At 32.3% G+C, this 24,456-nt stretch overlaps 2 protein-coding genes across 2 annotated transcripts; both read left to right on the top strand.

Annotated features, from left to right (window-relative positions):
• The first annotated feature begins 21 nt into the window (after positions 1-21).
• Positions 22-4,892, top strand: LOC143076399 (mediator of RNA polymerase II transcription subunit 31-B-like). Its single transcript, XM_076252144.1, has 4 exons — positions 22-85; positions 2,681-2,755; positions 3,525-3,621; positions 4,431-4,892. Exons 1-4 carry the CDS (start codon positions 52-54, stop codon positions 4,624-4,626), a joined length of 402 nt encoding a protein of 133 aa, XP_076108259.1. The 5' UTR covers positions 22-51; the 3' UTR covers positions 4,627-4,892.
• A 5,742-nt stretch (positions 4,893-10,634) lies between these two features.
• Positions 10,635-18,237, top strand: LOC143076385 (uncharacterized). Its single transcript, XM_076252123.1, has 5 exons — positions 10,635-10,833; positions 11,918-12,113; positions 13,841-13,983; positions 15,058-15,099; positions 17,645-18,237. Exons 1-5 carry the CDS (start codon positions 10,791-10,793, stop codon positions 17,938-17,940), a joined length of 720 nt encoding a protein of 239 aa, XP_076108238.1. The 5' UTR covers positions 10,635-10,790; the 3' UTR covers positions 17,941-18,237.
• Positions 18,238-24,456: the final 6,219 nt, after the last annotated feature.

Genomic DNA, 24,456 nt, shown 5'->3' with positions numbered 1-24,456 from the left:
TGTAATTGCGTTTCTTACAAGCGCGAAGAAGACATAGATCATATTTTTGTTATGGCTGCAGCTGCAAGACAGAATTCCTCCCATGGTAAAATAAGTGCTAATGTTGCTCTAGATAACAACAGACCCCAAAATAAATAGAGTATAGTTCCCCTCTAACCTTATAGTTCTGTCATGCATATTGTTGTTCATAAATACTTATCAATGCCAAAACAATATGAAAAGCAATTTGAACTGGATACAAAGCTTTTTACAACTCAAACAGCAAAAATACATTAATTCATTCAATAAATATATTTTTATGACACTGCCATAAGGTGGCTAAGGCTGTATAGTTCTACACTTATCTGCCATTTGGACATTCTACTACAAACAGTTATACACAGTGTTCTCCCCAGGCCGATATGACGCTGCGGTGCCGCAGCGCCTTCTTAATATTTTCGTAAATCCCGCAGCGCCTTAATTGGCCGCTGTCCCTTGATACTTGATCCCGCAGCGTGTATATTTTCACATTTTCATAATAAATGTTGGTTAAAATTGTCAAGTTGCTGATCATCGCTGAGAGGTCGGTCAGTGTTACGCAATAATTGATAATTAGTTTTACCTGAGCCACGCTTATCTCAGCCTTATCGGACTCTGTTATCATGTAATAGCGTATATGATCATCAAGAAGATAGATATTTTTAGAAAAAATTTAATAATTTAAAAACTTTAGTGCAGAAATTGAAGAAATAGATCGCAAATACATTGTATTTACACAGTGTGTGTGTGTGTGATTACTTGACCGTTTAAATAACGATTTTTTTCATTGGTCGAGAAGAGGAATCTATTTAAACACAACCAATGAACGTGTTCAATACACGTGATAAATTTGAATACACATTGCTAAAGATATTTACGATGAAAATTATCAATGAGAGTATTTGTAGTTTCAAAAATTAAAATAAACTTTGATTAACGATAACAAGGAGTGATTTATTTTAATTGAAAGTGAAAAATGTTGCTTGCAAGGTAAATTCGTCTCAAACTCATATTTTTAGAAATAAAATGATCTTTGAACATTGATCGTGAATCCGTGCGGGAAATATGTGACAATTAACACGGGTACGGAATCGCCGCAGCTTCTGTATAATGTCACCAGTAAATACTTTGAATGGTCTTAACTTTAACGAAGTTTCGTTTATATCTACCTGCCAAAGATAGGTTTTAAAAATAATGCACATGGAAGCGTAAATAAATGTCAAACTACGGCAAATGGTCAGCTGTTCATTAAAATATTTTTGTTTCAAACAAAATTGTATACCAAATATCTTAACCATATTCGATTTTATTAATTCTGAATGAACATGCTCTTTGCAAATAACAAAGGGGTGAATTCTAAGCAAAAGGCAGATGATGAAAGTAGAAGTATTTTTTCAGACCAATGACTTCTAATGAAAAGGGAAATACACCACTGATCCGTCTACTCTCAACTGTCAGTATACACAGATATTATTGCTTCCCCTAATCCCAACCGAGCTAAAGTTTTAGCAAGTGATAAAAGCAAGCACCATGTTTCTGGTTTCAGTGACAAGTGGCTGACTGAGTGTTCATGGCTTAGAAATGTTAAAGGGGGTATGAGCAAAAGTTATTGTGAGAGGGGGTTTTCAACCCTTAGGCCCTAAAGAGGATAAAGACAAAGTTGAGGAACAGACTGTCCAAAAAAATAACATTATCTTGAAACAATATCCCTAGAAGGAGTAGAGAGTACAGAGATGAATATTTTATTTTGACATCTTTAATGGACTGAATATAAATAACTTATGTGTTTAAATCAATTTTTTTCATATATATTCTTGTAATTTATTAATACTTTGCATTATTAAACACACAACACAAAGTATTATAACTCATATTGCATGTCATGATTTATGACTGATTGATTCAGATCACAAAAGTTCACTATAAAAAAGAGTTATGTGCCCTTGAATTTTGCGCCTTAGAAAAATCCTGGGGAGAACACTGATACACATACATGGACAGCCTTTCTCCTAAACACCAAATAATTGGTCAGATCATATGTTATTGTATTCATATATGAGGGTGGTAATGGGGATACCTTCATGACGAATAACGGTAAAAATTCTAGCCAAATTTAAACGTAAAAGGTAATTTTAGATGCATGACGATATTAAAATGTATACTTTCTTTTAGGGGATAAAAAAATCGACTGATTTTGACGAATCACGTTAAATTTTTCTCGAAAATGACGGTAAGGATAATCATTTGACACCATTGACGAATCACCATAAGGATATTTTGACGATTCACTGTAAAAATTTTCTCGAAAATGACGGTAAGGATAATCATTTGACACCATTGACTAATCACCATAAGGATATTTTGACGATTCACTGTAAAATTTTAACCAATTTGACGCTAACGATAGCTGGAATTGAACATTTGACGCCTGATGGTAAAGGCCATTACTACCCTTATATGTAGTTTTTCTTACAAGGAGAGACAAGATGGAATAGAATGTAAATTATAGCAAGATGTTTCCAGAAAGAAATTTTTTTATAAATGGGGTCATGAGGATTGACATGATTGAATTTACAAAGAATGGAAATCATTTTTTTGGGGAAAACACTGAATGTCATTTAGAATGCTGTATCTTTTAAATAAAATATAATTTCTTTTTCAGAAGCAGATGAAAGAGTGAGATTTCAGACAGAGTTAGAATTTGTACAATGTTTGGCTAATCCGAATTACCTGAATTGTGAGTATACAATGTCAATAAAAACCAATTCTATTGACAAGTATAGATAAATTGAGAATGTGTCTTTGGGACAGATGATGCCCCATGCTTGCATATAACATTATAAAGTGACATACATCCACAACTGTTAAAGTGACAACACCTATATTCTAACTTGGTCTGTGTTTTGTGGTGATAACCATTGTGTATAAGTATAAGAGGTTTCATAACATTTGGTTGAGGCAAACTTAAGTTAGAGAACGGAAACAAACTTACGTATGTACCGATGAACAAGGGCAACACTGAATGTAAAACCTCTTTAGGTTGGATGACATCTACTGTCAATATTCTACATTAGATGGTCAGTCATTGGCAACAAAACTGCCCAGATGACAATAATTGGATATCTCAAAAGTTTATTTTTAACATTAAGATATTTTTTTATATTGCATGAAGGAATACACACTGAGGATTTGCCACTGATTTTTATAGATGTAATACAAGCTGGGCTGCAATTTGAAAAAAGTTTGTTTGCATAGCGAAAGAACTTTTGTCCTGCAATGTGCGTGCCACCAAAACTGGCAAAGACCCCTTTAAGAGTCATGAGAGTTGTTACAAGAATTCTTTAATGTTCAGTTATTATTAAATATTGCTCTCTCCCAAAAGGAGCCATGTAATTTAACATCACTGATTTAATAAGATTGCATATTTTATCCTTGTTATGTGTTGTATGAACAGTTTTAAGTTATTAGAGCTGTAAAAATATACTGTTGAATTTTATTTTTTATAGTTTTAGCACAGAGAGGATTCTTCAAAGATCAGACATTTATCAACTACCTGAAATACCTGCAATACTGGAAAGAACCTAAATATGCTAAATACCTCAAGTAAGTTTGTACAAAAATGTACAATAGTGAATTTTTGTAGGAATCTTGTATATGTTATACTGTAGATTCATTTATTATACGCCCGTCAAAATTTTGAGGGGACTTATTATGTTATACAAACGTCCGGTGTTTGTCCGTCCGTCTATTCATATGTACCTCTGTGTCTCAAAAACAATATATGGTTATTGCTTTAAACTTTCTCAGAAACTATTTATGATTATTGCATAAAACTTTCACACGAAATGACGCGCGTATCATGCGCTCATGGCTGTTTATATTTGTGTGTTCCAATTTTTTTGTATTTAGGAAAAACTTGCATCTTCGTGGATATTTGATTTCATGGTTTTGCCAGGGTCTACATGTTATAGAAAATCTGTAATTCTTTGAACATTTATATTTGTGGTTTATTTGTACCCACGAAATCTTCAAAAATTAGTACCCCACAAAAATACAATATATCCACATTAGTTGATATTATACAGAAAAAAACTCTCAAAATTATAAATTCAACAGAAAAAAATTGTACTCATTATGACCTGACATTTACTTGCTCAATGAAGGATATGAATGAGATTTTCATTTCCAGAAGTTGACAGATATTCTTTGGACAGTACACACAAGCAGATTCAAATTCTTTATGACATTATGTTAAATGTTCATGTTACAAGTTGACAAATAAACACTGTATGAGTTATGATACAGCAAGCAATAACTGCGTTATAGATTTAAAGACTTTCCTATGTATAACTAATTTGCAATTATCTCTTGCAATATTTAATTTGTTTTTATTATTTTTATTTTATTTTCAGATATCCCCAATGTTTACATTTATTGGAGCTGCTACAATATGAACATTTTAGAAAAGAATTAGTGAATTCACAATGTGCTAAGTTTATAGACGATCAACAACTCTTACATTGGCAGCATTATCAGAGGAAACGCATGAAGTTATTGATCGATGAAGCGGAACGACACAAACAAGATCAAAAAGATAAAACTAGCTGACACAGCAATAATAAATGTGTTGTTTTAAAATTAATGGGTCAGAGATATTCTCTGAATTGTAATGGCAGCTATGTGGATGGTCAAAATTATTGTCATCTCTTAAACATCCAAAACGAACATTTTTATGTGTAAAATTTTTCCGAGGTTGATACTTGTCATAGACGTAACATGTACATGATGTATTTAGCAGGAAATTTTTTCATCTCTGTTCATAGTTTTTAGGTAGTTTTATAAACTATATAGAATAAAGAGATGTTGTATAGAGATATTGTATTTTCATGGAACAGAAGTTTCTTTATGATATAAGTTCCAAACATTTCCCAAATAGGGCCTAAATTTATATATTGTTTGTTTTCCTTATCCCAATACTCCGCTGCCAGATATGGGTAGGTAGGTAGGTAGGTAGGTAGGTAGGGAAATAATTTTATTTTTCCAAAAAGCTTGAACATTATCGGACGATCAAGTAAGCCTGAAAATCAGAAATGAATAAAATAATATTGGACTTAGATTTGACAATAAAATTTTATATGTAGCACCACATTTTCAGGGTCAGTCAGGATTGGGGAAATAAACAATATTTTATTTTAGAAGAAATATTAAATCTAATGTGAACAGATGATATATAGCTTTGTTTATCATGTTTATAACCAAGTTTCCATACAAATATTTGGCAGGCACAATATTTGCTCATTGTTGAAGGTAGTACGGTGACCTATAGTTGTTAATGTCTGTGTCATTTTGGTCTCTTGTGGACAGTTGTCTCATTGGCAATCATACCACATCTTCTTTTTTATAGAACAAATATATGTTAACAGTATGACTGCCAATAAGTCACCTATCAAAAAGTGTAAAAAAGATGTTGGAAACTAGCTGTGTAGGTCACTGTTCCACCTTCAACAATAAGCAAAACTCATACTGCATATCATGCTTTTTCAGGCCTAGATTTACTAGTTTGTATTGTGGCTATACACTGATTTCTGAAGCTCTCGTCCAGGTGTTGGATTTTCTTGATGTGTTGAAGACCCATTGGTGGCCCTAGTCTGTTTTCTGCTTATGGGTAGGGTTCTTGTCTTTTTGACACATTCCCCATTTCCATTCTCTATTATATTTATTATTATGTTTTACATTTGTCCATTTATTTGTCATCTCTCCCATGAAATTTCTCTTTTTCCTCTGAAATTACAAATAAACTCATCATAGATACCAGCATTAAAATTTTACACTTATGCCAGATGCACGTTCCATCTACAAAAGACTCATTTATTTTCATGCATAAATCATATTAAAAAGAAGATGTGGTATGATTATCAATGAGACAACTCTTCACAAGAGACCAAATGACACAACTAGTCAGTGAGGCTTGAATAAAAAGAGTTACCAAGACCAAAGGAAGTTGAAGAGCAGTGATTTCAAAATGTTCTGCCAATTTAATACAGCTATTACATACCAGAGCCTAATCAGCTGTATATAAGATTTGTTCCTGTTCTTTATACTCAGTAATGCAAACTATATACATAATGGTTTACTTTTACAAATTATGACTTGGATGAAGTTATCTCATTTGGCACACATCTTCTTATATCTATACATAAACATTTGAGTGATAATATTGTTAAAATAGCTGAATTACAAATTACAAGTTTTTTTGGTTTTGCACTGAACAATACTGAATTGGGATGGAAGAAAGATAAAAGAAGATGCGGTATGATTGCCAATGAGACATTTCTCCACATGAGACGAAAATGACACAGAAATTAACCACTATAGGTCACTGTACGGCCTTCAACAATGAGCAAAGCCCATACTGCATAGTCAGCTATAAAAGGCCCCGAAATGGCAATGTAAAACAATCCTAACAAGAAAAGTAACGTATTTATGTACAACAAAATGTGTTTACAATTTTTAAAGTTCAAGTAGAATTAAAAAAGTCACGTCTATTTTTCTCACAATTGAAATAAGGAACTTCCTGTGGATCTGTATAAATAAGTAAAGTGCTAAAAGAGGCCCCTCATGGGGATGTCCTAGTAATCACATAATCACAAATGTTTTGCCAATATCACATGATCATTATGAATTTTTTTAAACAAGATAATTAAAATTACAGTTACATTTTGTAAAATAATAAAATAATGATGAAAATTTGGTCTAAAAATCAAATAATTACTATAAATAAGGCCAAGTAATCACGTAGTCGAAACCCCATGAGGAGCCTCATAAACATATGGTCTTCCTGTATTATTGTATTGATATTTGAAGTTAATAAAAAAAAGGAGGAAGTAAATTATTGTTAAGTATTTAATTGAAACAATAATAAAAAAATCATGAGAACAAAGTATACTTCGAGGACAGTTCATATATAAAGGGTTTGGTGGAAACTAGATGACCTTGAGTGAAAGAAAGGTCATAGGTTTTATCCCTGGTTTAGTTAAACCAAAAACTTTAAAATTGACATTTGCTGCTTCTTTTGAAAACATGCATTTATGACAGTAAAGCCATGTAGAATATGGTGATGTGGTATGAATTACAAAGAGACAGATTAATAGAGTCCAAATCAATTGATTTAAGCAAGTATAGTTCTCTGTACATCCTTTAACAATGAGCAAAACTCATAACGTATAGTCTGCTATAAAAGACCTGAAACAAAAAAATGTGATACAATTCAAATGAAAACAACCAGAAGTATGATTTATGATAAAGCTATAAACAAACAAAAATAAGACAGTCCTCAACCAACTATAAACCTCTCACTTGTATGACAATTGCATAAAGTTACATTATATTGACAATGATGTGTGAACAAAACAAACAGGCATAATAGGTTAAAAGAGACACAACCGTCATTATCACTATAAAACACAAATATGCCAACAAAGGAAAACACAAAATCATACAGAAAAAGCACATAAGCAAAAAAGAAAGACAAGAATATAAAAAAATTACCATAGTACAATAACTGTATTATAACACAATGACAGAATGTACACAATCTTACATTAGCTATTCATATATCTGAATGACTAGTCGTTGAATTTTCAAGTGCTGAGGAATTAGATATTCCGATAACTCATCACCACTTGTCAGTTAGAAATGATTTCGGAAATAATTATTTTAAATGACAATTTTTCTAGACGATTTAGTTTCGGATATTTTCTAGAGTAGTTCATGGTGGACGAACACACTGAAACTCATTTTAGAGAATTTCGGAAAGTGATTATAATGATTTGATAAAATTAAGTTTAATTAAAAGCTGATTCGGCTGTTAATAAATTTTTTGCTGATGGTGCATAAACGATGCTTCTGTTGAAAATTCATTTCAACAGAAACCAAAGCACATACAAAAAAATATATAAGTATAGTGTTGAATTCAGAACAGTTAAACTTAGTTCTAAATCAAGATGAATATCCAGAGACTAAAGCGCCAAAAAAATAAGAATAGAGAAAAATAGTCTACAAACTGTTTCGGTTCTTGTGCATCAATGGTTTTCAAATATGCGGTTTTAAGTGTTGTAGATAAAAGTATATCCAGAAAAGCGCTTCGGACGCTTTAAATTTTAAACCTGTTGTTCTAATTGTGTTATTTTTTCTTAGGTTTTTCCAACCATCTAACAATAAAATGTTTCGGATCTCAAACAGTAGAGACATTTAAATCTAAGTTACAATTCCGAATTTCTAGATATGACCAGCTGCTCAAAATAATATTCTTAACATATCGTTGAATATAATACTGAAAATCATAGATCGAGTCTATTTAATCTTGTTTTGCTTTCTTTTATTTGTCAAGTTTTTCATTTTTCAAATGCCTTGTAAGATCGGAAAAACTAATCTTGCCGGAGACTTGATGACACGGAATATACTGCAACTTAATATGCAGGAAAACCCGCAGTTTTAATTTTAGTCACAGTGACTGTCAGCTTTACAAATGATAGATAATTGATTCATGATTTAGATACTATATTCAGATACAGGATATCTTATTTTCAACAATTCTAGCATTTAGATGAAAAATAATTTTCTGTGAATTGACGAGGACCCGGATTTGGATGGTTATCCTTGTCATGTATACACACATTAGAAGTGAAAGGTTGGTAATATCATTCATAGAAATAAGATGCCAATGAGACAACTCTCAATCGAGTTCACAATTTGTAAAAGTAAACTGTTGTAGATCAAAGTATGGTCTTCATCACGGAGCTTTGGCTCACACCGAACAGCAAGCTATACAGTAAGTACCCCCACATTGACTAGTGTAAAACAATCTAAAAAGGGAACCAACGGTCTATTCTCTATATGAAACGACAAACGAGAAACAAATATAAACCATGCACATTAACAAACGACAACCAGTGAAAAACAGGCTACTGATGCATACAAATGCAGCGGGTTTATCATATCATTAATAAAATCAGGATATGAAAATGAAATATATTGTTTGCAGTTCAATAAACATGATCATACTTATATACACTCAGGAGTAAGTAGGGTTTTGACCTTTGTCAAATAAATCACAAGTTATCATATGTTTGTTTGTGCTCTCTTTCAATACATTACTTTTGTGACTTAACATATAGCAGAATAAACACGCTTTCTATATCTTCGAAAGTTCTATAGAGATGACGTCACTTTTCTAATTGTTATCTTTCAATCTCCATGTTCATAATAAGGTATTTGGTGGAGTTGGTGTTGTTTCATGGATGTTTAACACCTAGTTTACATGTAGATACCTTATGTTACGAAGTTGACGTCTGTCATATACCCATTCTCCTTCGCCTCAGATTCCTTTTCAGAAACAACTTAATATTTTTGTCATGTGAATTTCCCACTTGTGAGATAACTAAGTTTAGTATATTTGGGAACCTTTCAAAATGTGTGTTCGTCAGGCAGTGCTCACTTGACCTCATTTTCAATGGTATTTTTAGTGAGGCACATTTCTCAAAATATTAAGCAAAAGATCACTATAATTGGTATAAGCAATGATTGTATGACGTAAATATCTCGTATCTGATGGGTTCATCTGACCATTGGTTTGTTTCATGGCTCAATTGATCAATGTTGTTTTGATGATTTATCCTGTTTCTAAGAGATGTTAAAATCATTTGGTGTACAGACTAATTATCAGTTTTAAATATCAGTCTGGCAGGGGTTCTTTGATTTTGCCTCAATCCCAGGAATCGTTGATAGTGGAAAGGTTGTATAATATGAAACGGTATTAAACCTTTGTCTTAAACACTTTCAAAATCAATTCATACATGAACAGTTAATTGTTTTGAGAAAATTCAATACTTGTTTGCTGCTTTTTTGTGTGACCATGCCTTAATATCTTTAAACCCGTCTTTAGAAACGTATTGATTGCCAATTATCAAGGGTGTCAATTTCTCAACTTGTTTGACATTAATATGGCATTTCGGTTAACATCTGATATATTTTCTTCTCTTTTGAACTGACACAGAAGCCGGGGTAAGGGATGCAATCCCCCCTACACACACACTTGTCACATTCATAAGTAAGCCCCACCCGACTCACCCCAAGTTTTAGTTAACTTATGACTAAGGTAATCACATACAAGCAACAGTAGTATACCGCTCTTCAATAGTCATAAATCAATTAAGAGAAACAAAGCTGGGTTACAAACAAGCGGTGAAACACATCAACTAAAAGAGCAAAAGCAAATGAACAACAGAAACACGGAAATTCAACAAAGAAAGGCAACACTAGTATACCGCTGTTCAAAAGTCATCAATCGATTTAGACAACAAATCCGGGTCACAAACTAAAACCGAGGAAAACACATCAACTAAAGAGGTAAAAAAGGGAACATCAGTGTTCTTAATAATTAGCTTATTTGCGAAATGGCCTTGTACGTTTGAACATTGTCTTCCTCTTCAGATTTTTAGCACTGATAAAAGATCCAGAAACACCTTAATCTAATAGATACAAAAATCGCAGCCTACATTCTTTATAAACAAATCCGCTCAGTAATATAATATGTAACAAATATAAATTTTACCACGAAAATATTTGTCACAGGATATATCCCTTCCATCTGACGGAAATAACTCAGCTAAGTTTTAAGTGTACTTTTAAGTAGTATGCTTGAAATTTCATGATACAATGTGAGGGAGAGATGATATGAATGTTTACTGTGATTTTTATATTTGGATTTAAAAATGATTCTTATATTTCTCGTAGTTTTTCTTCACGATGTGTTAGGTAATATTTATCTATTATTTTTGGTTGGAATTAACATAGTTGCCAGTGATTTCTCTATGGATTACCTGTAAACTTGCCATAAGTAAAGTGTTTTTATAATACAAAAAACAAAAACAAAATAATAATAATAATAATAATAATAATAATAATAATAATAATAATAATAATAATAATAATAATAATAATAATAATAATAATAATATTCTCAAATAAACAGTTAAAGAAGTAGAAGTGAAGTAGATGGATTTAGGAGGCAGGTTACACATGCCTTGTGTAGCACCGAAAAGGAATATAATAAAGACAACAGTAGTATACCGGTGTTCAAAAGTCATAAATCGATTGAGAGAATGCAAATCCGCGGATTACAAACTAAAACCGAGGAAACATTGACAAACGATAAGACATAATAGATTATAATCCAACCGAAATCACAAAAGAAACATAAAAATATGAATACATTAATGCTGGATGTAAAAATTGAAAGTTAAAACTCCAAAGTTGCGAATATGTGTATTGACACAATGTGTATTGTGTGATGAGACTGTCATCAAAGTGAGAGGGTTGGCGCTATAAAACCAGGTTTAATCCACCATTTTCTACATTTGAAAATGCCTGTACCAAGTCAGGAATATGACAGTTCTTGTCCACTCGTTTTTGATGCGTTTTGTTATTTGATTTTTCCATGTGATTAGGGACTTTCCGAATTGATTTTCATCTAAGTTCAGTATTTTTGTGATTTTACTTTTTTTGGTAAACGACTTTTTTCGGAGCTACATGACTAAAACTGAGCTACTGACTTAGTTAAAATGAACTATATTAAAAGTGTCCTTTTCCAAGGAAAGAATAATAAACTCACATCCTTCAATGTTTATGCCGCGCGTGCGCGTGCGTATTGTCAGAGAACATTTTCTTTTTTCATTTTAAGAGAAAATATCTAACTTATATTAAAGTTCAATTGAGTAACATCTTTTCGAAGAAATATTTCGTTATCGACATTTCATGTGTCGCTTACTGTAAGTCTAGCTCTTGGTAAAATCTTAAAAAAATCCTAAAACATTAATGATCTTATTCTTATGTTCAATAGCTGCAGAAGAAATTCTCCGTGATCGCAGTGATATTAAAGTAAAAACACCAAACTACCCCGGTAACTACCCACACAATTCCACCAAGATATGGAGATTTAAACATAACTATGGAGTGTGGAGTGTTAGCATCGATCGATTCGTCCTGGAAAATTCTCTGGATTGTAGGAAAGATTTTCTGGAAATAATGGAAAACAAGTAAGTTCACAAAATATAGGATATATGGCATAAAATTTGAAAAAATACTTTAACATAGACATGATAGACAAATTGTAAACAAAAGATGTCTTATGATGTTCATTATCATGTCAACTGCCATGTTCTTGCTCACAGATGAACTTCGAAGTCAGGAGACTATAAATCAGTGCTCGTCCTTGACTCATGTCTGTCATCTTTGTTTTTTTTTTGAAAATTGTATTGTTATGAATAAGTCCGTTAGTATTCTCAATTGAATTGTTTCATGTCAGAGCCTTTTACAGCAGACTATACGGTATGGGGTTTTCTCCTTGCTGAATGCCGTACGGTTAGTCGTTATTGCTTATATCCTTCATATGGACTTTGTTGACTAATTGTCTTACTTTGTGCTATAGTGCTATGGTTGTTTTTATTCTTGTCTTTCATTTTTGCTTATGTGCTGTGTCTATATTTAAAAAAGAAAATATGATATGATTGCTTGCAAATGAGACAACTCTCCACAAGTAACCAAAATAACACAGAAGTAAACACCTATTATTAGGTCACTGTACGGCCTTCAACAATGAGCAAATCCCATACCGCATAGTCAGCAATACGGGCCAGAAATAACAATATAAAACAATTGAAACGAAGAAAAAACTAACGGCCTAATTTATGTATATGTCTATTTGTGCATTGTTGTACCCCTATTTTAGACATTTTTACCTTTTCATGTCTGTTTGTATTGTCTAAAATCGTAGTCAATATAATTGAATTTTATGCAACTGTCGTACAAGTGAGAGGTTTGTGTTTCTTTTGTGTCGTAGTTCTCTTGTTTTTTCTCTCTATCGATTTATTAATTTCTAACAGCGGTATACTGCTGTTGCCTTTATCTAGCTAGCTATAAACCCAGTTTTAATCCACCATTTCTATATAAGAAAATGGCTGAACCAAGATAGGAATATGACATTTGTTATCCAATGTTGTGCTTGAGCTTTTGTTTTTGTCCTTTGATTAAGGACTTTCCGTTTTGAATTTTCCTCAGAGTCCAGTATTTTTGTGATTTTACTTTTAACTGTCTATCAAACAACATCTCCTTATTTTATACTAAGACCACATACCTCAAAGCAAGACAATCGCCTATTCCTACTCCGATCTTTCACCTATGGTCGACTTATAAGCGATTCTCGTTTCTTTTGATTGATACAATGTAACTTATAGGTATAGAATATTAAATTTTGAGTTAGATTATGTATGCTGAAATAATTTTTTTACATAGTATTAAGATATATGATACCCGGTATGTTGTTTTCATTGGTGCTGCATGTTGATGTCCGGCGTTTCTGAATTCTTTAGTTTATTTTAATGATCTCTTTTCTTTATATTTTTGCCGATTTTATTCTATTCTTTCTGTAGATTATTCGCTACTCTGTAAATTTCATCCAGACTCTCATACATTTCTAAAAACTTAGTTATTATGTGAGATAGAATTGTTGTCTTCTACCTTTTTATGATTTTAAATCTTTTTAATGGGTTGAATAAAAAGTAGTAAAAGGAATTTTCGTCAGGATGCAACCACTTCTATATTAATTTTGATCTAGTTTATGTTAATTTTGATCTAGTTTATATTAATTTTGATCTAGTTTATGTTAATTTTGATCTAGTTTATGTTAATTTTGATCTAGTTTATGTTAATTTTGATCTAGGTTATGCACGCAACATCTTTATTAGTCGATTAATATCTTTTATAGGACCTCTGTAAAGTTTTGTGGAACAAAGTCTAGCGGAAGTCTGTACACCTCAAGAGGACCAGAAATTCTGCTTAAGTTTTCATCTGATGGTTCTATGCAACAGATGGGGTTTCATCTTGAAGTTTTTCATTTCGTCACAGAAGGTTAGTTCTGACAAATTTTCATTTGTGTTTGTAGTTATTTTAGGTACCAGGCTTATAATTTAATACGTCAGACGCGAGTTTCGTCTACATAAGACTGATCAGTGACGCGCAGATTAAAATAGTTAGAAAGCCAAACAAGTATAAAAAATTCAAAAAATTGTGCCAAATACGGCTAAGTTAATAATATTAACGGTACCAATTTTCTTGCACCAGATCCGCATTTCGACAAGACATGTCTTTTCAGTGATGCTCGTGGCCAAAATATTTGAAATCCAAATCTTATATAAAAGATGAAGAGCTATAATCCAAAAGGTCTATGTCTTGGATAAGAAAATAAGAAAATCCTTAGTATCTCGAGGATAATTCATACTTTTGTAAACAGTTAATATATTATTGATATTAATAATTAAATTGATTTTTTTTTATTTGTGAATGATTTTGTTAGTTAAGTAAAAGCTCATCTAGCTACATTGTATTTGCTTCGTACTTTTTTTACGACAAAGATTTTTAGAAAAAAAAATTGTATATATGATTCATTGGTATGTAGATATAGGAAGATGTGGTATGAGTGCCAATGAGACAACTCTCATTTCAAGTCACAATTTATAAAAGTATACCATTATAGGTCAAGGTACGGTCTTCAACACGGAGCCTAGGCTTACACCGAACATCAAGCTATAAAGGGTCTAAAAACTTACTAGTGTAAAACCATTCAAACGGGAAAACCAACGGTCTAATCTATATAAAAAACGAGAAACGAGAAACATTTATGAACCACATTAACAAACGACAACCACTGAACATCAGATTCCTGACTTAGGACAGATGCAAATGTTTACCGAAAGTGTACCATTAATAAAACGGTATATTTTAGCTATAGTTTTACATGTACATGTATTTAAAATACCCCTTTAACATGACAATGCAATGATGACAAAAAAGAAAAAAATACCAAAACTCTGTAAGCTCTTGTTTAAAAGAAACCAGACAGCACCCCGATAGCATTTTTTTTTTATTTCGTTCAACTTCCAATCTTATCTATATGTATAGATTTTTATTTTAATTTTATTGAAGGTGATATAGAAAAGACAATTAATGAAAGAGAGAGAAAGAGAGGTAAGATGTTATAGCTTCTCGATAAAAAAAAGATACATCTCAGATCAGAAGGATTGATGGATAACTGTTTCCGTTCTTTAATTCTGCGTTCATAATAGTAATCAAAGGTATAAGGATTATAATTTAGTAAGCCAGATTCGCGTTTCGTCTACACAAGACTCATCAGTGACGCTCAGATCTTTAATTCTGCGTTCATAAACTTCTCGATAAAACAGGTATATCTCAGATCAGAAGGTATGATTGATAATTGTTACCGTTCTTTAATTATCCTTCATAATAGTAATCAAAGATACAAAGGTATCATGATTATAATTTAGTCAGCCAGACTCGCGTTTCGTCTACACATTCAAGACTCATCAGTGACGCTCAGATCAAAATATTTATAAAGCCAAACAAGTATAAAGTTGAAGAGAATTGAGAATCCGAAATTCCAAGAAGTTGTTCCAAAACCGGCTAAGCTAATCTATGCCTTGGATAAGAAAATCCTTAGTTAAACATAAAAATCTTGATAAAACAGATACATCTCAGATCAGAAGGTATGATTTATTACATAATGATCTTTAATTTTACGTTCATAAACTAAAGAATTATTTAGAAGCTAAGGTTCTTACCTCATTAGACAAAGATAACCTTGAGAAATTAACAAGCATTTTTGTTTATTAACATTGAGTGTTCACAGCGTAATATTGTTATATTGTTAAAAAATCTTTCAATGAACGTTATTTATCTGAAACAATATTTGAAAGCATATTATGTATAAGAAACAAAACAGTTGAAAATCTACATGGCCAAAAAGGACATCAAATATTAGTCAAATTCATCTAAGGGAGTTGACCCTTAGTTTCTTGATAATTTTAAGTTTATAAACGGACAATTAAAGAAGAAATGTTTGTTATAATTATGTCTGTACCAAAGTGTGGACAATATGGCAGTTGCCATCAAATAATCCTCTTCTATAGCTATAATTATGTACATTGGCGTTTGTATTTGCAGCAGTGCAGTGTGTCTGATGTTCATTTGTTTCCTTCTGATATCCTATAGTTTAAGTGTTTCCATAAGTTTAATCCGCCATTATCTACATAAGAACATTGTCTGTACCAAGACAGGAATATAACAGTTGTTGTCCATTCGTTAGATTTATTTGAGCTTTTGATTTTACCGTTTGATTAGGCAATTTCCGTTTTGAATTTTCCACGGCGTTAAGTATTTTTGTGATTTTACGTTTTTCCTTATCCTCAGTTGTGGTTTGTGAACTAGATTTGTTTAAGCTAAATCTATTTACGACGATTGGACAGCGGTATACTACTGTTGTCTTTAATGACTATTGGACAGCGGTATACTACTGTTGTCTTTAATGACTATTGGACAGCGTTATACTACTGTTGTCTTTAATGACTATTGGACAGCGGTATACTACTGTTGTCTTTAATGACTATTGGAAAAAGTAAAATCACAAAAATACTGAACTTAGAGGAAGATCAATTGGGAAAGTCCATAATCACATGGCAAAATCAAATAACAAAACGCATCAAAAACGAATGGACAAGAACTGTCATATTCCTGACTTGGTACAGGCATTTTTAAATGTAGAAAATGGTGGATTAAACCTGGTTCTACAGCGTTATACTACTGTTGTCTTTAATGACTATTGGACAGCGGTATATTACTGTTGTCTTTAGTGACTATTGGACGGAGGTATACTACTGTTGTCTTTAAGACTATTTGACAGCGGTATACTACTGTTGTCTTTAATGACTACTGGACAGCGTTATACTACTGTTGTCTTTAGTGACTTTTAGATAGCGATATACTACTGTTGTCTTTAATGGCTATTGGACAGCTTTATACTACTGTTGTCTTTAATGACTATTGAACAGCGTTATACTACTGTTGCCTTTAATGACTATTTGACAGCGGTATACTATTGTTGCATTTATTGACAACTAGATATCTAATTGGATGACATGCAACACTGATTTCAATATGATGTTCGTAAATTTTGTTTATTCACCATTTTCATCGTAGACGTCATTGAAAAAATGCATCATATATTCCCAAGTGTTATTTGTAATAAATAAAAAAAAACTAAGAAGATAAATGCGATGTTCTTGAATGAAAAGATTGAGGTACTTTCCATTCCTTGATATCAAATAGTTATCAAAGGTACCAGGATTATAATAAAAAAAATGTTTTATATTTGATAAATGATTATATATGAGAAAACTCAACTATTTAATGTTGGGATATAATCACAAACCAATTACTGAGGTATCAAATAACAGATCGAATAGGCACAGGTGTTATTCATTCATTTGATTTATTTGAGCTTTTGATTTTGCCATTTGGCAAGGGTTTTCCGTTTATAGAGTATTCCTCGAAATGTTGGTTTTTTTGTAGCTCTTCTTTTTGGATGTCAATTTTTTTTATAAGAAAAATGTCACAAAAGGATCACAAATTGATCATAATTACCTCCTGAGTTCCAACATTGCATATTTTCAGACTAATTGTGTTATGGGTTATACATGTTCTGCTTAATTTATTCCAGCTGCCAGAGCTAATGTGACGAAATTCGTGGAAGGGAAGCTAACAGATTCCGTGTTGTTCCTAACACTGGTCAGTCTGCTAGGCCTTGCGCTGGTCAGCCTTATTCTGTTAATCGTCTACTACATTGTTAATATCAACAGAAAGAACCGTCGACAGAACAGCAACTACAACAGGAACGTTGTATTCCAGACACCAATCATAGCGACAAAAAGCAGACGATACAGCAAGTCAAACTCTCGCGAGGATTCAAAAGCGGAAGCAAACAGAGACAATAGAACTCCAACGAGATATGTGTAAGGAGTAAAAACAACCACCCACGTGTATGCTTTGATTTAACTTAGATCACCGAAAGTAAAATGCCATTAGACGTTTTATTTCATGACGGCGAAAATTACTAACAACAATCAGTGCTTTATTTCTTTGAACATTTGGACCAAATAGATGGATAAATAGATGGATATATGTTTCTTAAAACATGAGATGACATTGTTTGCATTATTTGTTCCTTGGAATCTACGGTGCCATTTAATGGATATTTGTTTCTTTTTGTTATGTTTCTTTAATACAAATGCACGATATATCTTGATATCAAAAGAACATTATTTCTATCTGATTGATTGATTGATAGGTGTTTAATATAACTTTCAGCACAATTGGCTACATTGGAAATATCAGTAAATAACGACCGACCTACGGCTTTGAAATCGGCAAATCTATTCAACAAAGGTTGGAATCGAACGCACCAGATCCTGAGAAGCGGGATTCATTTTTTCTATAGAAAATATATATAACGAGAAAATGCGATACTATCTTTGTACCCATACATAATCACACGCGTTGCTTGTTTTTTTTTTTTTTGCAGTTAAGATTACACAAGTTTATTATTTCATTGGTTGCAATGGCATGCCATGATTTCCCAGTCACATGTACCAACACTTCATGTGTGAAATGAATCAGTTTCCGTCTTACGTTGGCATACAACATAATGTTATATCAGAAGAAGACTATTTAGAAAAGGAATACTTGTAAGAATGACCAAACTACACATTAATTAACGCGTATAAATAAGTTATTACATTAGATGAAGTTGGCAAAACCTTTCGGAATATTTTGTCCTCAATGCTCTTCAACCTTGTTCTTTATTTGAATTTGTGTCAGTCATGAGTATAACTTGTGAGTTTCGCGTAGACGAAAAAAATAGAATAAGAAAAATATCGAACTCCCAGAAATATTAAAAACGGAAAGTCCCTAATCAAAGGGCAAAATCAAAAGCTCAAAAACATCAAACGAATTGAAGACAGCTGTCACCCGTCACACAGTGTTAATATGTTTTTAATGTTTTCTTAATTTAACTAACCAATGAAAACATCAAATGAGTTTCGCCTAAAAGTAATGGCCTGCGTTTGACGTTTTTTTTTGTCAACATTTTCTATTCTTATTGTTGATTAATAATATTAGCTACCTTTTGATCTTGACAAATACATTTCAAGATTGTTATTTTTAAGTATATTCTCCCTCATTTCGTGTAATATATAACGACTTAACACTGTCTTTAGGATTCGATGTTGTGTTGTCAGTTTTTAGGATGGGTTCCCTTGTAACATACATAACAGTCACCCTTGTTCAGATTCAAACATATGAATGACAGGGAAGACTCTTTTTGTGGTATTTTTTATATCATATTTTCCCTAAGTTTGGTATAAAATGTCTCGAGATTGCTTTTATCCACAACAATGTTATTAAACATGGGGATATATGTAATGTGTTTTTGTGAAAGGAAATTTCAATATTGTAAAAAAAGGAATGCGTGCAGGTCTGAAGTTAATTCCATCACAATTTCTCTGTCTAATATATTTTGTAGTTTATTTTTATAAACGAATGTATGAATTATGATTCAATAAATGTACATATTTTTTAGTTGTTGCTATAAATACTTCTTTAATTATGAATTTCCGCTAATGCTACACATTAAAGAATATGAGCAGAAGAAAAAAAATAGTCCATTCCATCTTAAATACAGGACTCGTCTAAACGATTCACCGAAGGCCCGATGTAGGAATAAAACCACTAATCAATAGCCTCATTGATTTCTATGTAAATAATGGAATTTCAAGCATTAATAGAAATGTTGTTTAATGTTCAAATAAAGTTGCAGCCATTTCACAGTAAAACTATACCGTATCTTGAATTTTGCTGAAATTCAACATTCCTTTAATTGCATGGTAAAGTGTATTGCTATAGAAAACTTATCTTTCTGATCAGAGCAACAGGCCAAATATGCATTCCCATTGTCATTTCATATACTAACGGTAGTTTCAAAGAATAACACAAGTCCTTGCACGATACCAACATTGCGTAAATGTTTTACTTTTTTACAAAGGTACTGATTAATGTAGGAACTAATTTGTTTAAAATATGTACTACATATGTACTTTCTTGTATGTATTTTGGGACCTAGCACGAATTAGTAGTTCTATGCCTATGAAAATATTGCGTGGCAAAGAGATGATTAAATATACCACGATATGTTATAACGGTTCTTTCATCTACTATCCAAAGTGAAAAACATTATACATGCACGTTTGCGTTAAAATACTTTGGTGCATATAGTTCTGTTCTTTATATAATTTGTTTATAGATAAAGTTATAACACCGAAAGAGCAGCAAATTACAGCGGTTAATTTTTCTTTTTTTATGCATATTTATCATTATGCAAATCTGTTTCCGCTCATATAAATTATCAAATCAATCTTTGACCTAGTTGACAATGCAACCAATCAGGATTAAATTATTTTATATTGGCAACACACTCTATCAAAACCTTTCATAAGCAGAACTTTGCTGATGGTAATACAAAGGAGTACCAAAAGAGTAATAATATATACGTTTAGTTGCCACTAAGATACCCTTCAGTACTAAACAGGTTCAGGATCTTAGATAACTGTTTAATCGGTCAATACCGTTAACTTGAACCAGGTCCTATCCAGAACTTTACCGAGGAGTGGTTACCTGAATACAAGATGGCTACTTTGAATACCTGTAGTGTCCAAAATGTGCAGGACCCCATGACTACTAACTAGAATTACTGACATGTAAGCTCAAGGCCTCTATGTAACGGACCAAAAGATTATGTCTTCATCACATGAAAATAAACCTTACTACAATCCCTGCTGTTTCATGTTATTACAAATTATACGAGAAAATATAACACGTATCTTGCCATTGGTATTTCAATAATACAGAGATTTCTTTTGTTAATATCCGTTGAATGTTGAATGATCACCCCAAGTTTTTTGTGGGGTTCGTGTTGCTCAGTCTTTTGTTTTCTATGTTGTTGCTTGTGCACTATTATTTATCTTTTTTCTTTTTCATTTTCAGCCATGGCGTTGTTAGTTTATTTTCGATGTATGAGTTTAATTGTACCTCTGGTATCTTTCGCCCCTCTTTTGGAATATATAAACACCATAGAATGATGTCAAGGGAACGTTCGTTACTGTCCTAAAAGGGATAATTGCCTATTTGCAACGGTAGATAATCACTCAATCGTAAATTTTTAAAAGTATTAGGGTTCTCATTAAAGAAATGGATATCAAGATCCAGGAAAGGAAAGGAAAGGACAGTGTTCATTGTTAGTATTAGTTTCAATTTCAGTTCAGCGGCGGGTAAATCTCCTTAGTATGCATACTGAAGTCGTCATTGAAATATACACATGGAAAAAAGTATTGCAACACCAAATTGAAATTGAAATTAAAAAAACACTTTTTATTTTTTTGTGATATAATTTGGTAAAATAGAACTACTTAAACATTATTTAAGTATCACCTGAGTTTAATCAATAAATATCGACTCGGTAAGTTTTTATCTGCACATGCAGCTACTGTACCCGTAAACAGCAAAACAGGTGTTTTCATCCTCATTGTTTTCAACACTTTAAATAACCAAAATTTTAAAGTTATGTGATTGACACCTTGTAATGGGTCATCGACAACTCTTAACTGGAGCAAGATGACAGATTATCAGCATGAGTGAAGCAGGAGGTCGCTGTAATAACTGCACGTATTGTTGGTCATCACCATTCCACTAGAAGTCGTTTTGAGAATTAAAAATGGCACTAAACGATGTTAAAGACCTTCCGAAATAAAGAAGACCCTCTTTACCATTTGCTAGGGAAAATCAAGCATAAAAAAGGTTGGTCAGAAGGAAACCCCTTGCATACAATACAATCCAAAAAAGAGAGTGTTTGGCATACAGGGACCTTTTAACAAGAACTGTTCGAGATTGATTCATCGCTACTGGTTATCGTGCGATAAGACCATTTCGGAGACCTTTGTTCACGAACAGACACACAGTTTTCCGTATCCAATGTAGTGCAGAGCTCGCTAAAATTGAAAATTAGCATCATGGAGGAAGATTCATTGTTCCAATGGAATTCGGGTCATCTTCCGTGGACGGATCGTAGCCCAGATTTGAACCATATCGAGCATATATGGGACACTATTGGGCGGGAAGTGCGCGAAAGGACACCCCAGTTCAAACACATCATGAAATAAACAATGCCCCTCATCAGAAATGGTTGCTGCTACCTTAGCAACAAATTAGTCGATTTTTGGCAGGAATCAGAAGACGTTAAGATGCGGTTATCCGTTTGAATGGAGGCTGCGCACAAAGTACTAATTCTTTGGCGTGTAACGATCAACCATGATGTGAACAGTCATCTGAAGATTAATTTTGAAATGTCTGACATTGTAAAGTTCGACTACAGTCAAAGTTGTAAAATGCATTTTTTTGTACAAAAACGCTTCATTTTGTTATTAAAATTGTGGTTATATAAATCATTTTTTTTTAAACATTTTTTGTTCGTTTCAATGCCAATGTTATCATAAACTATGTTTCAATAATATTATACAAATATCTTATTATATATCATCCAAAAAAAGAGGCTGATTTTTCAATTTTTGAAAAATCAAGGTGTTGCAATACTTTTTTCCATGTGTATATTTAAAAAAAAATATCGATGGGTCCTTTCTGGTTTTATACAAACAACATAGAAACAGGTATACAATAAGATGTGGACATTTAGTCTCCATCGGAATTCCGAAAACATGACGACATTCTGGATCTCCATCGCGAAGAAAAATTTTATCTAGTAAGAATCCGAATATACTAGTGATATCAAAGCAGGTTCAATTGACAAAGATATTTCGTTTGTCGTTACTTAACAAAAATACATAACAGAGTTGGAACATATATATTTACATTCTGACTTTTTAAAGGTCCTTTTAATTAGGTTTTTGATTTTTATCTTAACGAAATTGTGAAGCAAAGTGGTAAATATTATAGAAAATCTAAACGTTGCACATACTCTAACGTACCAATATGAGTATGTAATTTGTTAAGTTCTTCCAACGAATGTTTGACACTCCAAAAGTAAGTAATTCCACTATTTTCGTAGACCTAAATAGAAACATATAATACCAGGGTTTTTTTTGGATCCGCGCCTGGTTTAGCAGTGGTACAATATGGCTTGAAGACGTTGATAAATGATGCAGTGTCCTGATCATGTACATATAGTTGGATTTTTTTCTCATTCAGTTTTCCTTGTAACGAGGTAGCAGAAAGTTCTTCGGATCGTAACCCTTGGTTAGCGAAGATGTCTTTTTTCAGCATTCATTGGGTGACAAGAATTGATTGCTTGTTTCTCGTGCAACTCTAATATATAACCCTTTACCAGGGGCATTTTTCACTGATTTACTTATCATGACTTTTTGAGTAGACAGAAGACTGACATAATTTCAAACTTTGTGTTTAGATCATGTTAACTGCACACGAACATTTATTTACATATTGGTCCGTTAATCTCACCAAAAGAACAACGGATGGTATTTAGGTTTAATATTTGTCTTACTAGGGAATAAAATGACATATAAACTTCCCAAGATAAACACACTCTTGTAAATCTGATAGCCCTTCACTAGTAGTACTAACCCTTGGTGCACGTAGTTCTTAGTTTCCATTCCTATTACTAGTATGATAGCATTTTCAAAAGTAAAATGCACTTTCAGCTAGACCACATTTTTATATAATTGTTTATTTACTCGATAACCCGGACACATACAAATCAATTTATTTTTAAAATGTACTTTTTCACCCAATTTCAAGTATTTTTTGAAGTGTTTACAAATGTCATTTTGTAAGGAAATACATATAATCAAATGTTAAATTTTTAATTTGTATATGTATAGAAAGAGTTTTCTTCTGTAGTTTGAAAATAGAGCATTCTCTAAAGGTTAATTCAACTTTATAAACTCATAATAATAATTATAATATGGTTAATAATATTTATTATAAAAACTACTGCAGACCATACAAAGACGGCAATCAACATTAACACATGTTCCTTTTATCACAATATAGATAGAGTAATAGATACTCCATTTACCTCTATGAACATAATCCCTTTTCCAATTTTTCGTATAAATAGCATGCCTTTAGCCGTAAAAGTGAAATATCAAGATGGGGATAAATGTGTTTCAAGAATATGAGAAAACTGCATTGGACGTAGTCACTTTAAGCGACTATGAAGTAAAATCACTGAAAAAATTAACTCCAAGGACAATTCAAAAAGGAAAGTCCCAAATCAAATGGCAAAATCAAAAGCTAAAACACATCAAACGAGTGGACAACTGCAATATTCCTGACTTGGTACAGGCATTTTCTTGTGTAGAAAATGGTGAATTGAACCTGGTTATATAGCTAGCTAAACCTCTCACTTGTATGACAGTCACATCAAATCCCATTATATTGACTACGATG

This window comes from Mytilus galloprovincialis, chromosome 5 (assembly GCF_965363235.1).
Source record: "Mytilus galloprovincialis chromosome 5, xbMytGall1.hap1.1, whole genome shotgun sequence".
NCBI lineage: Eukaryota > Metazoa > Mollusca > Bivalvia > Mytilida > Mytilidae > Mytilus > Mytilus galloprovincialis.
This window is presented reverse-complemented; position numbering and strand designations above follow the sequence as displayed.